This window comes from Somniosus microcephalus, unplaced genomic scaffold (genome assembly GCF_052327205.1).
Source record: "Somniosus microcephalus isolate GS21.2 unplaced genomic scaffold, FLI_Smic_1.0 unresolved_chr1, whole genome shotgun sequence".
Lineage (NCBI taxonomy): Eukaryota > Metazoa > Chordata > Chondrichthyes > Squaliformes > Somniosidae > Somniosus > Somniosus microcephalus.
This window is the reverse complement of record NW_028225179.1, coordinates 164618506-164634065: the sequence shown is the minus strand read 5'-3', so window position 1 is coordinate 164634065 and position 15560 is coordinate 164618506. Positions and strand designations below refer to the sequence as shown.

The following is a 15560-nucleotide window of genomic DNA, read 5'->3' as shown; positions in this document are numbered from 1 at the left end:
TTAGATTCCACTTGATGTAAGACCACCTGTTCACAGTGTCTGCGTTTCTTGTGACTTGGCATTCCAGTTACAATAGGCAGTTTGCTTCTGTGTAAAACTGAATCTACTATGTGGCGACACAAACTGCGTAGTATAGCTTTCTGTCGATGGCTACTTAACCTGATCTCTGGCAAACAATGAAACCATCTCCAACTATACTGGTTCTTTGGGAGATACTGGGCGAGTGATTCAACCTACTGCCTGGTGTAAAACTGGAAATGGGGACCAGCTGCTAATCCTGGAATCTGCCCAACTTCCATTAAAATCACTGGAAGTGAAATCACGCAGTTTCTATAATTCGTAACAAGATAGAGGAGTTGACGGCACAAATCGATACAAATGGGTATGATCTGATCACCAATACAGAGATGTGTTGCAAGGTGATCAGGGCTGGGAACTGAATATTCCAGGGTATTTGACAATCCAGAAGGATAGACAGAAAGGAAAGGGAGGTGGGGTGGCTTTGTTGGTAAAGGATGGGAACAGTGCAGTGGTGAGAAGTGATAATGGCTCAGAAGATCAAGATGTAGAATCGGTTTCGGTGGAGATTAAAAAATAATAAAGGGAAACAGTAGCAATACTGTTGGACAGAGTATAAATCAACAAATAATGGAGGCCTGTAAAAAAGGTACGGTAATAATCATGGGTGATTTTAATCTCCATATTGATTGGACAAATCAAATTGGCCATTGTAGCCTGGAGGAGGAGTTCATAGAGTGCATCCGGGATGCTTTCCTAGAACAGTATGTAATGGAACCAACCAGGGAGCAGGCTATCTTGGATCTGGTACTATGTAATGAGACAGAATTAATAAATGATCTCATAGTAAAGGATCCTCTAGGAAAGAGTGATCATAGCATGGTTGAATTTCAAACTCAGTTGGAGGGTGAGAAAGTTGTATCTCAAACCAGTGTCCTGATCTTAAACAAAGGCAATTACAGTGGCATGAGGGCAGAACTGGCTAAAGTGGACTGGAAAAATAAATTAAAGGGTAAGACAGTTGAAATGCAGTGGAGGACATTTAAGCTGATATTTTATAACTCAACAAAAATATATTCCAGTGAGAAAGAAAGATTTTAAGAGAAGGGAGCACCATCCGTGGCTAGCTAAGGAAGTAAAAGATGGTATCAAATTGAAAACGGAGGCATACAATGTTGCCAAGATTGGCGGGAGACCAGAAGATTGGGAAATTTAAAAAAAACAGCAAAGGATGACTAAAAAAATAAAGAGAGAAAAGAAAAATTGAGAGAGTAAACGGGAAAGAAACATTAAAACAGATAGTAAGAGCTTCTACAGGAATATAAAAAGGAAGAGGGTAGCTAAAGTAAATGTTGGTCCCTTTGAGGATCAGACTGGCGAATTAATAATGGGGAACGGGGAAATGACAGAGACTCTGAACAAATATTTTGTATCTGTCTTCACGGTAGAAGACACTAACAACATCCCAATAATGGATAATCAAGGGCCACAGGGAGGGGGGAACTAAAGAGAATCACGATCAATAAGGAAATAGTACTTGGTAAAACAATGGGACTAAAAGATGACAAGTCCCCTGGACCAGATGGCCTGCATCCCAGGGTCTTAAAAGTGGCTGCAGAGATAGTGGATGCATTGGTTGCAATATACCAACATTCCCTGGACTCTGGAGAGGTCCCAGCGGATTGGAAAACCGCAAATGTAACACCCCTATTGGGAAAATGCTGGAGTCCTTCATTAAGGAAGCAGTAGCAGGGCATTTGGAAAATCATAATGCAGTCAAGCAGAGTCAGCATGGTTTTATGAAAGGGAAATCACGTTTAACAAACTTGCTGGTGTTCTTTGAGAAGGTAACGAGCAGGGTGGACAAAGGTGAACCAGTGGATGTGGTGTATTTAGATTTCCAGAAGGCATTCGATAAGGTTCTACATAAAAGGTTACTGCATAAGATAAGAGCTCATGGAATTGGGGGTAATATATTAGCATGGATAGAGAATTGGCTAACTAACAGAAAGCAGAGAGTCGGCAGAAATGGGTCATTTTCCGGTTGTCAAACGGTAACTAGTGGGGTGCCACAGGGATCGGTGCTGGAGCCTCAACTATTTAAAATCTACATTAATGACTTGGATGAAGGGACCGAGTGTAATGTAGCCAAGTTTGCAGGATACAAAGATGGGTGGGAAAGCAAGTTGTGCAGAGGATTCAAAGAACCTGCAAAAGGATATAGACAGGCTAAGTGAGTGGGCAAACATTTGGCAGATGGAGTATAATGTGGGAAAGTGCGAGGTTATACACTTTGGCAAGAAAAATAAAAAAGCAAATTATTTAAAATGGAGATTACAAAATGCTAACGTTCAGTGGGACCTGGGGTCCTTGTGCATGAAACACAAAAAGTTAGCATGCAGGTACAGCAAGTAATCAAAAAGGCAAATGGAATGTTGGCCTTTATTTCAAGGGGGTTGGAGTATAAAAGCAGGGAAGTCCCGCTACAACTGTACAGGGTATTGGTGAGACCACAACTTTGGTCTCCTTATTTAAGGAAGGTTATACTTGCATTGGAGGCAGTTCAGAGATGATTCACTAGGTTAATTCCAGAGATGAGGGGTTTGACTTATGAGGAAAGGTTGAGCAGGCTGGGCCTATACTCATTGGAATTTAGAAGAATGAGAGGTGATCTTATTGAAACATATAAGATACTGAGGGGGCACGACAAGGTAGATGCAGAGAGGATGTTTCCCCTCGTGGGGAAATCTAGAACTCGGGGGCACAGTTTTAGAATATGGGATCGCCCTTTTAGGACTGAGATGTGGAGGAATTTCTTCTCTCAGAGGGTCATAAATCTGTGGAATTCTCTGCCCCAGAGAGCCGTGGAGGCTGGGTCATTAAATACATTTAAGGTGGAGATAGACAGATTTTTGCAGGATAAGGAGTGAAGGGTTATGGGGAGCGGGCGGGGAAGTGGCTTTGAGCCCAAGATCAGCCATGATCTTATTGAATGGCGGAGCAGGCTCGATGGGCCAAGTGGCCGATTCCTGCTCCTATTTCTTATGTTATTATGGGAGGAAAATCTACAATATCAGTTTATGCACAGGTGGCAAATTGAACAACTGCCCTGTTCCTGGGGCTATTGGATCGCTCAGGCTCAGTAAGTTCATGAAAATTAGCTTTTTTCCCTTTGTGCAGCACCTTGGGACGTTTTTCGATGTTCAGAGAGTTAATAAATGGAAGAGCTGGTTACATCTACAAGATGTACTGCAGCAACTCGCCAAGGCTTCTTCGGCAGCACCTCCCAATCCCGCGAGCTCTTCCACCTAGAAGGACAAGTGCTGCAGGCGCATAGGAACACCACCACCTCCAAGTTACACACCATCCTGAATTGGAAATATATCGCCAATATTTCATCATCGCTGGGTCAAAATCCTGGAACTCCCTCCTTAACAGCACTGTGAGAGCACCTTCACCACACGGACTGCAGCGGTTCGAGGCGGTGGCTCACCACCACCTTCTCAAGGGCAATTAGGGATGGGCAATAAATGCTGGCCTTGCCAGCGATGCCCACATCCCATAAACAATTTTTTTTAAATGACGTAGACCAGCTCGGACGAGAATTTCCTGCTTCCACAATGGAGTAAACTGAACAAACACACGGGGAAGATAATAATGAAAAACAGCGTCCATTTTGAAGCTAGATCAAGAAAATTCCTAATATAGAAACACAGAAACAAACCCCAGTAGAAAAAAGCTGATGAAGTGATTTTATCACGTGGTGATGTATGTTTGGCCCGGCACAATAGCAGTGTCTGTAAGTGGATCAGAGTTGTGGCGATAATTTGCTCCCGTCACCATATGGAGCAAGATCAACATGAGAGGTGGGGTGGATTTACTCTGGGTGATGTTTCTCGCCAATTTCTATCAGACAACACTATTCTATACAAAGCAGTACTAACGAACCATACAGTATAACTTTCCGTCTGTGGCTAGTTCACCTTAACTCTGGAAAACTACAGCCTTCAAGCATAATGGTTCCTGAGGAAACAGCACACACACGGCCTCTGAAATTCCTGGAGCCCCCCTCTACCACCAAGTGTAGTGGGTGGGACTTCTGGCTGCTCGTCTCGCTCAGGCTTAACCCCATTCCAAATCCTCGAGACAGACTCATTTACACAAAGGGGGATGGGAGCCTGCACCATTTACAGCTCTACCCCAGGTGCCTGCCCATGGAAGGCGAGTAATTGCACTTGATCACTCAGTCTGTCCGCCTGCAGTAAAGGGGGAACTGGCAGGATTCCTGTGGAGGCAAGTCATCCTGCCAACCTCACCTCTTCCAATGACATCACCGCAAAGGAGGAATTTCTTTCATCAGCCCTTGTAGGAACTTAACAAGGTGGGAAAAGGGGCGGAGTCCCCAAGGAACCAGGATCTGCCCCAGTTCTGCACCTCTTCCACCCGATTTGTACTTTTATTCCACCCTCAAAGTCAAAGAATTTCCGAGCCATCTTTTCCTCCAAGTGACTCTTCCACACAAATAGGGAGACATTTTCCTGTTGCTGTGCCTGCGACTATCAGATTACATGGGTGCAGAAGAGATTTACTAGAATGGTTTCAGGGATGATGAATTACAGTTACCTGGAGAACTGGTGGTGTTCTCTTTAGAGCAGAGAAGGCTAAGAGGAGATTTGATAGAGGTGTTTAAAATCATGACGTGTTTAGAGTAAATAAAGAGAAACTTTCCAATGGCTGAATTCGCTAACCAGAAGGCACAGATTTAAGGTGATTGGCAAAAGAACCAGAAGCAACATGAGCAAAAACTTTTTCACAAAACGAGTGGTTCGTATTTGGAGTGCACTGCCTGATAGGGTGGTGAATACAGATTCGATAGTAGCCTTCAAAAGGGAATTGGATAAACACTTGAAGGGGAAAAAACTGCAGGGATATGGGAAAAGAGCGGGGAGCGGGATTAACTGGATTGCTCTTCGAAAGAGCCAGCACAGACTCGATGGGCCGAGTGGCCTCCTTCTGTGCTGTACTATTCTATGATTCCACGATAGTTTCCTGGGTTATCCCTTTCCCCTTTCTTGTACTTACAAACAAATCCTTTATAATCCACACTTTATCTTCACCGGTGGAATAATGTTTATCCCACTTTCAGAGCTGCCTTTCCTCTCCACACATCACTGTTTTGTAACACAAGTCCGTTCCTTTCAGAGGTGCTGTTCACACATTAGTCACTAAAGATAACTGGCAGTTTCTAAACATTAACATCACATTGGTTACTGATCAAAAGATTAATGAGTGGATTTCTTACCTGCAGAGTTTGTAATCCTTTTCCATTCTAGAAATGTAAAATCAAATGGTTATTTTCGAAACTATTATAAACACCACGGTCATTCATATTAATTGCACAGTTTTGGGTCATCAGTCCATTAGAATGAGAAATCTGTAAACCACTACTTACTGATGCTGTGACCATTAAATTAATTTCCTTTTCAATTTTACATCTTGTATTTAGAGATCAAGGGCAGAATGTGTCACTTTTGACAAGAACTCAATCTTATTACAATTTTTAACTTAACTGTCGTCAATGTGAACAGGATAAACTGTGCTGAGAAATAATCTTGCAAGAGTGGTAAAACAGTAAACGGGGGGGGGGGGGGGTGTCTGAAGCACAAGCACTATTGGTAAAAGAGACGGTGAGGGGTGGTAACAGGAAGTTACTGTGGCAGTAGGTAATTATATATAGAGAGATAATAGGGTGGAGTCATAGAGTCAGAGTTTTTACAGCACAGAAAGAGGCCCTTCGGCCCATCGTGTCTGCGCCGCCCATCCATCCCTGTCCAGTCTAATCCCATTTTCCAGCATTTGGTCCATAGCCTTGTATGCAATGGCATTTCAAGTGCTCATCCAAATGCTTCTTGAATGTTGTGAGGGTTCCTGCCTCCACCACCCTTTCAGGCATTGAGTTCCACATTCCAACCACCCTCTGGGTGAAAAAGTTCCTCCTCAAATCCCCTCTAAATCTCCTGCCCCTTACCCTGAATCTATGCCCCCTTGTTATTGACCCCCCCACTAAGGGGAAAAGTTCCTCTTTATCTACCCTATCTATGCCCCTCATTATTTTGTACACCTCAATCAGGTCCCCCCTCAGCCTTCTCTGCTCCAAGGAAAACAACTCCAGCCTGTCCAGCCTCTCTTCATAGCTGAGGCGCTCCATCCCAGGTAACATCCTGGTGAATCTTCTCTGCACCCTCTCCAGAGCAATCACATCCTTCCTATAGTGAGGCGACCAGAACTGCACACAGTACTCCAGCTGTGGCCTCACCAGCGTTTTGTACAGCTCCATCATAACCTCCCTGCTCTTATATTCTATGCCTCGGCTAATGAAGGCAAGTATCCCATATGCCTTTTTAACCACCTTATCTACCTGCTCCGCTGCCTTCAGGGATCTATGTACATGTACACCAAGGTCCCTCTGACCCTCTGTACTTCCTAGGGTCCTACCACTCATTGTGTATTCCCTTGCCTTATTTGTCCGTCCAAAATGCATCACCTCGCACTTTTCAGGGTTAAATTCCATTTGCCACTTTTCCGCCCATCTGACCAACCCGTTTATATCGTCCTGTAGCCGGAGGCTTTCCTCCTCACAATTTACCACCCCACCAATTTTCGTGTCATCTGCGAACTTACTGATCATACCTTTTACATTCTCATCCAAATCATTTATGTAGATCACAAACAATAAGGGACCCAGCACCGATCCCTGAGGTACCCCACTGGACACAGGCTTCCAGTCACAAAAGCAACCTTCGACCATCACCCTCTGCCTCCTGCCAATCAGCCAGTTTAGGATCCAACGCGCCAAGGCACCCTGGATCCCATGGGCTCTTACCTTCTTGACCAGTCTCCTATGCGGGACTTTGTCAAAAGCTTTACTGAAGTCCATGTAAACCACATCCACAGCATTTCCCTCATCCACCCCACTAGTCACCCCCTCGAAAAATTCGATCAGATTTGTTAGACATGATTTACCCTTGACAAAGCCATGCTGACTATCCCCGATTAATCCTTGCCTCTCCAAGTGGAGATTAATTTTGTCCCTCAGAATTTTTTCCAATAATTTCCCCACCACAGATGTTAGACTCACTGGCCTGTAATTCCCTGGTTTATCCCTGCTACCCTTCTTGAATAATGGTACTACGTTAGCTGTTCTCCAGTCCTCTGGTACATCCCCTGTGGCCAGAGAGGTTCTGAAAATTAGTGTCAGAGCCCCTGCAATCTCCTCCCTTGCCTCCCACAGCAGCCTGGGATACATCTCGTCCGGGCCTGGAGATTTATCCACTTTTTGGCCCGCTAAAACCGCTAGCACCTCCTCCCTCTCGATGCTAATATGTTCGAGTATGTCACAGTCCCCTTGCCCGATTTCTATGTCTGCATCGTCTTTCTCCATAGTGAACACAGATGCAAAAAATTCATTTAAAACCCCGCCTACATCCTCTGGCTCTACACACAGATTGCCACTTTGGTCCCTAATGGGCCCTACCCTTTCCCTGGTTATCCTCTTGCCCTTAATATACTTATAAAACATCTTAGGATTTTCCTTTATTTTGCTCGCCAGTGTTATTTCATGGCCCCTCCTCGCCCTCCTAATTTCTTTTTTAAGTATGCCCCTGCACTTTTTATACTCCTCTAGGGCTTCTTCTGTCTTTAGTCTTTTGTAACTGCCAAAAGCCCCCCTTTTATTTCTAATGCATTTTTGTATATCCCTTGTCATCCAAGGTTCCCTTTGCTTGTTGGTCCCACCCTTGACCTTTACAGGAACATGTTGGCGTTGTACTCTCTCTATTTCCCTTCTGAAAGTCTCCCACTGTTTTGATGTGGATTTTCCTATAAGCAGCTGCTCCCAGTCCACTTTGGCCAGATCCTGCCTTATCATATTAAAATCGGCCTTCCCCCAATTTAGAACCCTTATTTCCGGGCCGTCTTTGTCTTTTTCCATGACCACCTTAAATCTCACCGAATTATGGTCACTGTCGCCAAAATGCTCTCCTACTGACACTTCCACCACTTGCCCGGCTACATTCCCCAGAATTAGGTCCAGTACCGCCCCCTCTCTTGTAGGACTTTCTACATGTTGGCTCAAAAAGCTCTCCTGGATGCACTTTAAGAATTCTGCACCCTCTAAGCCTTTCACACTCTGACTGTCCCAATTTATATTGGGGAAGTTGAAATCCCCCACTATTATTACCCTATTATTTTCGCACTTCTCTGAGATTTGCCTACATATCTGTTCCTCTATCTCCCCCTGACTGTTTGGGGGCCTATAGTACACTCCCAGCAAAGTGCTTGCCCCCTTTTTGTTTTTAAGTTCTACCCATATGGCCTCATTAGAGGAACCCGCTAATATATCATCCCTCCTTACAGCAGTAATTGACTCCTTAATTAATATTGCAACACCCCCTCCCCTTTTACACCCCCCTCTGTCTCGCCTGAAGATTCTATACCCCGGAATATTGAGCTGCCAGTCCTGACCCTCCCTCAACCATGTCTCCGTGATAGCAACAATATCGTACTCCCATGTGTTCAACAACAACTTCAGTTCATCCACCTTATTTGCAAGACTCCTTGCATTAAAATAAATGCCTTCCAGCCCTGCCATATTCTCTTTTGCCTTCACATATTTGCTCTGCCTTCCCAGCTGACTTGTTTTTCCCTCTGTATTTGGCTGTAAATCACCCCCTACTATAGCTCCACTCTGTACCCCAACCCCCTGCCAAGTTAGTTTAAACCCTCCCCAGCAGTGCTAGCAAACCTCCCCGCAAGGATATTGGTTCCCCCCTGGTTCAGGTGTAAACCGTCCGACTTGTACAAGTCCCACCTTTCCCAGAAGCAGACCCAGTGATCCAGGAAACTAAAGCCCTCCCCCCTGCACCATCCCTTTAGCCACGCATTCATCTGTTCTATCTTCCTATTCCTATACTTACTAGCACGTGGCACCGGGAGTAATCCAGAGATTACAACCTTTGAGGTCCTGCTCCTTAATCCTTCACCTAGCTCCCTAAATTCTTGCTGCAGGACCTCATCCCTCTTTTTACCTATGTCGTTGGTACCAATGTGGACCACGACCACTGGCTGTTCTCCCTCCCCCTCCAGAATGCCCTGCAGCCGCTCAGTGACATCCTTGACCCTGGCACCAGGGAGGCAACAAACCATCCTGGATTCACGTCTACGGCCACAGAAACGCCTATCTGTTCCCCTTACTATAGAATCCCCTACCACTATTGCTCTCCCACTCTTTTTCCCCCCTTCCTGGGCAGCAGGAGCACCCCCAGTGCCAGGAAGTTGGCCGCTGCTGCCTTCCCCTGGTGAGACCATTAAAAATGAACAAAACAACAGAATATGTCTGGTAAATTGAAGTGTGTATAATGGGGTTGCACAGAATGAAGAGAAGTGTAAACATTTATCACAATCACTAGAGTCAATGATTAATTAAATAACATGCCCAATACCTTATTGAAATGTCCTTTCCCCAGCTGAAATGTAAAAATGTCCAACTATATAAAAAATCTTACCTGATATTTTAATTTTTGTCTTGAGCCCTACAAAAAAGACACAATTTAGAATTACATGTCATGTGAATAATATTTACTGTCAGTATTTGTTTACCAATATGGTATATTCTTTTGTGTGGACACTGGAGTCTCTCCATTTCTAGGTCCCTCGATTAATATTATCTGATAGTCAGATTGTGCAGTTCATGTATATTATGAGTGGTGTCATGTGTATTTTCAGGCATGGATACTGGCCATATGCTTTATCAAGTGATGGGTGATGTATTCAAAGAGAAAAGGACAATGCATTTTATCAGAATTTTCTTGGTTCTGTTACTGCATTAAAAAAAGAGAAACCTGTGTGATGGATCAAAGCGCAATAGTGTGGGACACCAGGAAGGCAGAAACAGTAGAAGAATACCAGGAAAAAATGCTTAAGGGACACCATGCTGGGGTTTTCAATGCTGGGAGATTCTGGTTTAAAAAAAAAAGTATTACAGAAGTGAGGAGGTCCTGGGAAAAAATGAGATAATGAGACCATGGAATGAGTCTTGATTTACAAAGATGCAGGATGAGAAGGAATGGAGGAGACATGGGAGTTTCACCAGAGTTCAGTGAGACTAAGATATCAACAGATGAAGAAGAACCAGGGGTGGAACCATCGAAGGTAATAGGCAGTCGCTTACACTGGACATTAATAAATTTCCATTTCTTTCAATTCTTCATGAAAGCTGGTTGTGAAGCAGTGATCCAGCCATTGCACTGAGAGGAACAGAGGTGTGTGCGCTAAGGATATATGATGTAAGAGAAGTTGATCAATGTAGAGTGAAAATCATCGGTAAGGAATGGATATGGTTGGATTATGTTTGGAGGAGTCATTGATGAGGACAGAGTGGGAGAGGGACTGGAGTCTTGAGGCACCCCTGAGTTACTGGAGAGAGTCAAAGGTGAGTCTTCAACCACAGCATAGGTAGAACAATTTGAGGGGTAACTATCAAGTGTTAACATAGGTGATGGGAGACCACATGCTGCTGGTTTGTCCAGAAGTGCCTGGTGTTGGAACTGGTGAATGGTTTTGGAGAGGTCGATGGTTTTTGAGATGTCTGCAGCAATAACAAATGAATCGTTAAAGCATTCAGGAACAGCAATGCAGAGGTGTTTAACAAGGCTTGGTCATAAATAGAAGAATCATTCCAAAAACCACAGTGCAATCATGGAGCAGACCTGGACTTACAAGGACGTCAAGCATTGAAGAGTTAACTGCAGCTTCTGTAACTTTAGAAAGTTCTGATGCGAGGACAATATGTTGGTAGTTGGAAAATGGATATGGCAGCCTGGTGGTTGTGGTACTGGACGAATAACCCAGAGATCGGACTTCAAATCCCACATGGCAAATTGTGAAATTAATCTTAATTAATCTGGGAATTTGTGGGCTGGCACCAGAAAAAGGACCATGAGATCTGCCACACTGTTGTAAAAGTCTAAACTGCTTCTCTGATGTCCTTCAGCAAAGGGAAAGCTGCTGTTGTTACTGTACATGGGACTCCAGTCCCACACTATGTGGTTGGCTCTCAATACCTTCAGGGCAACTAGGGATGGGCTCTCGCATCCCAAGAACAATTAAGGAAGAGATTATCCTTCCCAAGGATTGTAGGGAGAAGGAAAAGGGAGGCTGTGAATAAGAGACAACTGAAGATGCTGGTTATTTACCAAATCATCAACATTAGAGGAGAGCATGTCAGTCCAATCATCATCTTTTCCGTGAGGAGAACCTGATCAAGAGCAAGGGGCAGGTGTAGATACAAAGATTCAGCAGGTTTGGAGAGACTAGATCGAGAGACTGCTGGAGAGGCAGCAAGTCAGCACTCGATTCTTTTCATTTCATTTAAGGTCTGTGTTAATGTAGCTGATCGCACCTGTGGCAGGGGTAAGAGTGTTACAACTGATCCTGCGCTGGGAAACTGAAAAATCAGCCAGGATTCCCATTCCTGGTCAATGTTAATTGAATCCTGTTGGAAAATGTGACTGCGCAAAAATCAGGTGAGGAAAATTCAGAATGGCCACTTGTACAAGAGAGAGAGAGAGAGAGGGGGCCCATGGAATTCTATGGCAGCAAGATTTCACACTTTGAGATGAGGAGAGGAAAAGTATTTTAAAAAATTCCACTGAAAGGAAGAAACAGCCCAGGGCACAGAAACACTGCTGATTACAACTGAAGACCAGACACAACAAAATATCAGGCACTAAAGGAAAACCGTGCCTTTGAAGTTCTTGCAGATTTTTCGGGTTTAGTTGTCTGTGAGGAACACCAGACATAACCATCAAAGAATAGAAATTTACTGTGGAATGAACATTCTCACTGCCTCCTTCCCCTTAAATGTTACATTTGTAGTAATCAAGGAAGGTGAATCGCTGAAATCACATTGAGAATGTCTTTGTAATTCAAAGCTCACAAACCCTGCAACGATTCTCTAATTAAACTTCAGCTTCTAACTCTAAGCCCATTGACCTGCAGATCTGTGGAACATGAACGAAGTTGAGAGACGTGAACACAAACAGCAATTTAAAAATCTCAATTTCATGCAATAAAAACAAAACGCGACTGATTCAAGTCACCAAAAATCTGCCCTAAACCTATAAGCGTTACCTAAAGAGAAACACAGATTGTCACAGCAAGGGGTAGTATTTATAGTTTGATGCTGCTGGGCATTTTGTTTACAATACACGGCAACTTGCCTCAGCTTTTCATCTTCAAGGTCTACAGTGCTGAACACAGAAGCCTCAGGAGCTACATAGAAAGGTTAAATCCAGATGTTGGTGTTCTGATTTAGGGTTTAGCTCAGAACAGCCCTGTTCAAAGCTCCAGGCCCACAAAGTTCAAACAGGTCAAACCAGAAAATGACAAGGACAAATAAGAATGACTTGTCTGAACATGGTGGGCTGAATTAGCAGGGCTGGGGGTGTGGGGCATAGGCTAGAATTTGGTGCCCTAAAGATCTCAAGTCTAATATTAACTGCTGTTCCCATCGTTACACCCCTTACAGCCTGAGGTTACATTTTTTAAATTGTACTCGCAGTTTGATACATTATATCCTCATCAGTAAATCCTAGCACACACTATATTAAATCTTAACTATTTATATTGCACGATAAAGAACTTGGATGTTCAATGTCGAGCAGTTACATGTTCTTACCTTGGAACAACTTCCTCTTCTTACAGAACAAAATGATAATTGCTATAATGGTGATTAAGATGATGAGAAGGATGATGATGATTGCAATTTGCCAGCCCGACAAACTTGGGTCCTTGGGGAACAGTTCACCTGCAAATTAACGTACCGCTGTGTAAATATCAAGGCAACACAGAAAATGTAAGACAGTTGCATTCGGTTTTGTTGCCTACTATTTAGCAGGAGATAAGGTAACATTTAAGGTTCATTGACTCATTTTTAGATTGTACTTGCAGTTTGATACATTATATCCTCATCAGTAAATCCTAGCACACTGTATTAAATCTCAACTATTTATATTGTACCATAAAGAACTTGGATGTTCAATGCCGAGGTACCAACGACATAGGTAGGACAAAGAAAGAGGTTCTGCTGAGGGAGTATGAGCAGCTAGGGGCTAAATTGAAAAGCAGAACCAGAAAAGGGAATAATCTCTGGATTACTACCTGAGCCACGTGCAAATTGGTATAGAGTAAATAAGATCAGAGAGCTGAACGAGTGGCTCAAAGATTGGTGTGGGAGAAATGGGTTTTGATTCTTGGAGCAGTGGCACCAGTACTGGAGTAGGAGGGAGTTGTTCCGTTGGGACAGGCTTCACTTGACAGGCTGGGACCAGTGTCCTGGTGAATCGAATAACTAGGGTTGGAGATAAACTGAGCGGAAATTTAAAGAGTTGAAGAAAAATGAGAAGGCAAAAGTGCAGGGTAGCGATAGGGGTAATGACAGGAAGGGACAGAGCGTATACACAAGAATGCACCAGAAAGAGGGGTCAGAGTAGGGATAAGTTTTAAAAAGACAAAATGAAAAGCTCTATATCTGAACGCACGCAGCATTCGTAACAAGATAGATGAGTTGGCAGCACAAATGGAAATAAATGGGTATGACTAATCTACTGGAATTTTTTGAGGATGTAACTGGTAAAATAGATAAGGGAGAACCAGTGGATGTGGTGTATTTGTCTTTCAGAAGGCTTTCGATAAGGTCCTGCATAAGAGATTAGCGTGTAAAGTTAAAGTACATGGGATTGGGGGCAAGGTATTGACTTGGATAGAGAACTGGTTGGCAGACAGAAAGCAAAGAGTTGGAATAAACGGGTCTTTTTCCGAGTGGCAGGCAGTGACTAGTGGGGTACAGCAGGGATCGGTCCCAGGACCCCAGCTATTCACAATATATATTAATGATCTAGATGAGGGAACTAGATGTAATATCTCCAGGATGATTTGGACAGGTTGGATGATTGGGCAGAAGCATAGCAGATGCAATATAACGTGGATAAATGCAAGGTTATCCACTTTGGTGTCAAAAACAGGAAGGCAGATTATTATCTGAATGGCAATAGATTGGGAGAAGGGGAAGTGCAACGAGACCTGGGTGTCCTTGTACACCAGTCGCTGAAGGTAAGCATGCAGGTGCAGCAGGCGGTTAAGAAGGCAAATGGTATGTTGGCCTTTGTAGCGAGAGGGTTCGAGTACAGGAGCAAGGATGTCTTGCTGCAGTTGTACAGGGCATTGGTGAGACCACACCTTGAGTATTGTGTGCAGTTTTGGTTGCCTTATCTGAGTGTTCTCACCATGGAGGGAGTGCAGCAAAGATTCACCAGGCTGATACCTGGGATGGCAGGAATGACGTATGAGGAGAGATTGGGTCGACTGGGCTTATACTCGCTGGAGTTTAGAAGAATGAGAGGGGATCTCATTGAAACTTATAAAATTCTAACATGACTAGACAGACTAGATGCAGGAAGGATGTTCCCGATGGCCGGGGAGTCCAGAACCAGGGGTCACAGTCTAAGGATAAGGGGTAAGCCATTTAGGACAGAGATGAGGAGGAATTTCTTCACCCAGAGAGTGGTGAACCTGTGGAATTCTCTACCACAGAAGGCAGTAGAGGCCAATTCATTAAATATATTCAAGAAAAAGAGTTAGATATATTTCTTAAGGCTAAAGGGATCAAGGGATATGGAGAGAAGGCAGGGACAGGGTACTGAATTTGGATGATCAGCCATGATCTCATTGAATGGCGGAGCAGGCTCGAGGGGCCGAATGGCCTACTCTTGCTCCTATCTTCTATGTTTCTATGATCTGATAGCCATTACAGAGACGTGGTTGCAAGGTGAACAAGGCTGGGAACTGAATATTCAGGGGTATTTGCCATTTCGTAAGGATAGGCAGAAAGGAAAAGGAGGTGGTGTAACTCTGTTAATAAGGAATGAGATCAGTGCAGTAGTGAGAAATGATATTGGCTTAGACGATCAAGACGTAGAATCAGTTTGGGTGGAGATAAGAAGTAATAAGGGTAAGAAGTCACTGCTGCGAGTGGTCTACAGGCCCCCAAACAGTAGCTACACTGTAGGACAGAGTATAAATCAAGAAATAATAGAGGCTTGTAAGAAAGATACGGCTATAATCATGGGAAATTTTAATCTTCATATTGATTGGACAAAGCAAATGGGCAACGGCAGACTTGAGGAAGAGTTCTTAGAGCGTATGCGGGATGGATTCTTGGAACAATACGTTGTGGAACCAACCAGGGAGAAGACTATTTTAGATCTGGTAATGTGTAACGAGGCTAGCTTAATTAATGATCTCGAAGTGAAGGATCCTCTTGGGAAGAGTGATCATAGCATGGTAGAATTTCAAATTCAGTTTGAGGATGAGAAAGCTAGGTCTCAAACTAGTGTCCTGAACTTAAATAAAGGTAATTACAAAGGTATGAATGCAGACTTGGTTAAAGTGGACTGGGGAAAATATATTACAGGGTAAGACTGTAG

At 43.7% G+C, this 15560-nt stretch overlaps 1 protein-coding gene across 3 annotated transcripts in view; it reads right to left on the bottom strand.

Annotated features, from left to right (window-relative positions):
• The window catches only part of LOC147096466 (erythroid membrane-associated protein-like), a 72158-nt gene that overhangs the window by 52405 nt on the left and 4193 nt on the right, over positions 1 to 15560 (bottom strand). For all 3 annotated transcript variants that reach the window (XR_015074918.1, XM_085975248.1, XM_085975247.1), the window contains exons 4-6: positions 12755 to 12883; positions 9582 to 9608; positions 5321 to 5347 (exon numbers count right to left, since the gene is read on the bottom strand). Coding sequence is in view for 2 of the 3 variants with exons in the window: in XM_085975248.1 (XP_085831374.1) it covers positions 5321 to 5347; positions 9582 to 9608; positions 12755 to 12883 (183 nt within the window). In the remaining variant the exon portion in view is untranslated. The remainder of the gene's footprint in view (positions 1 to 5320; positions 5348 to 9581; positions 9609 to 12754; positions 12884 to 15560) is intronic.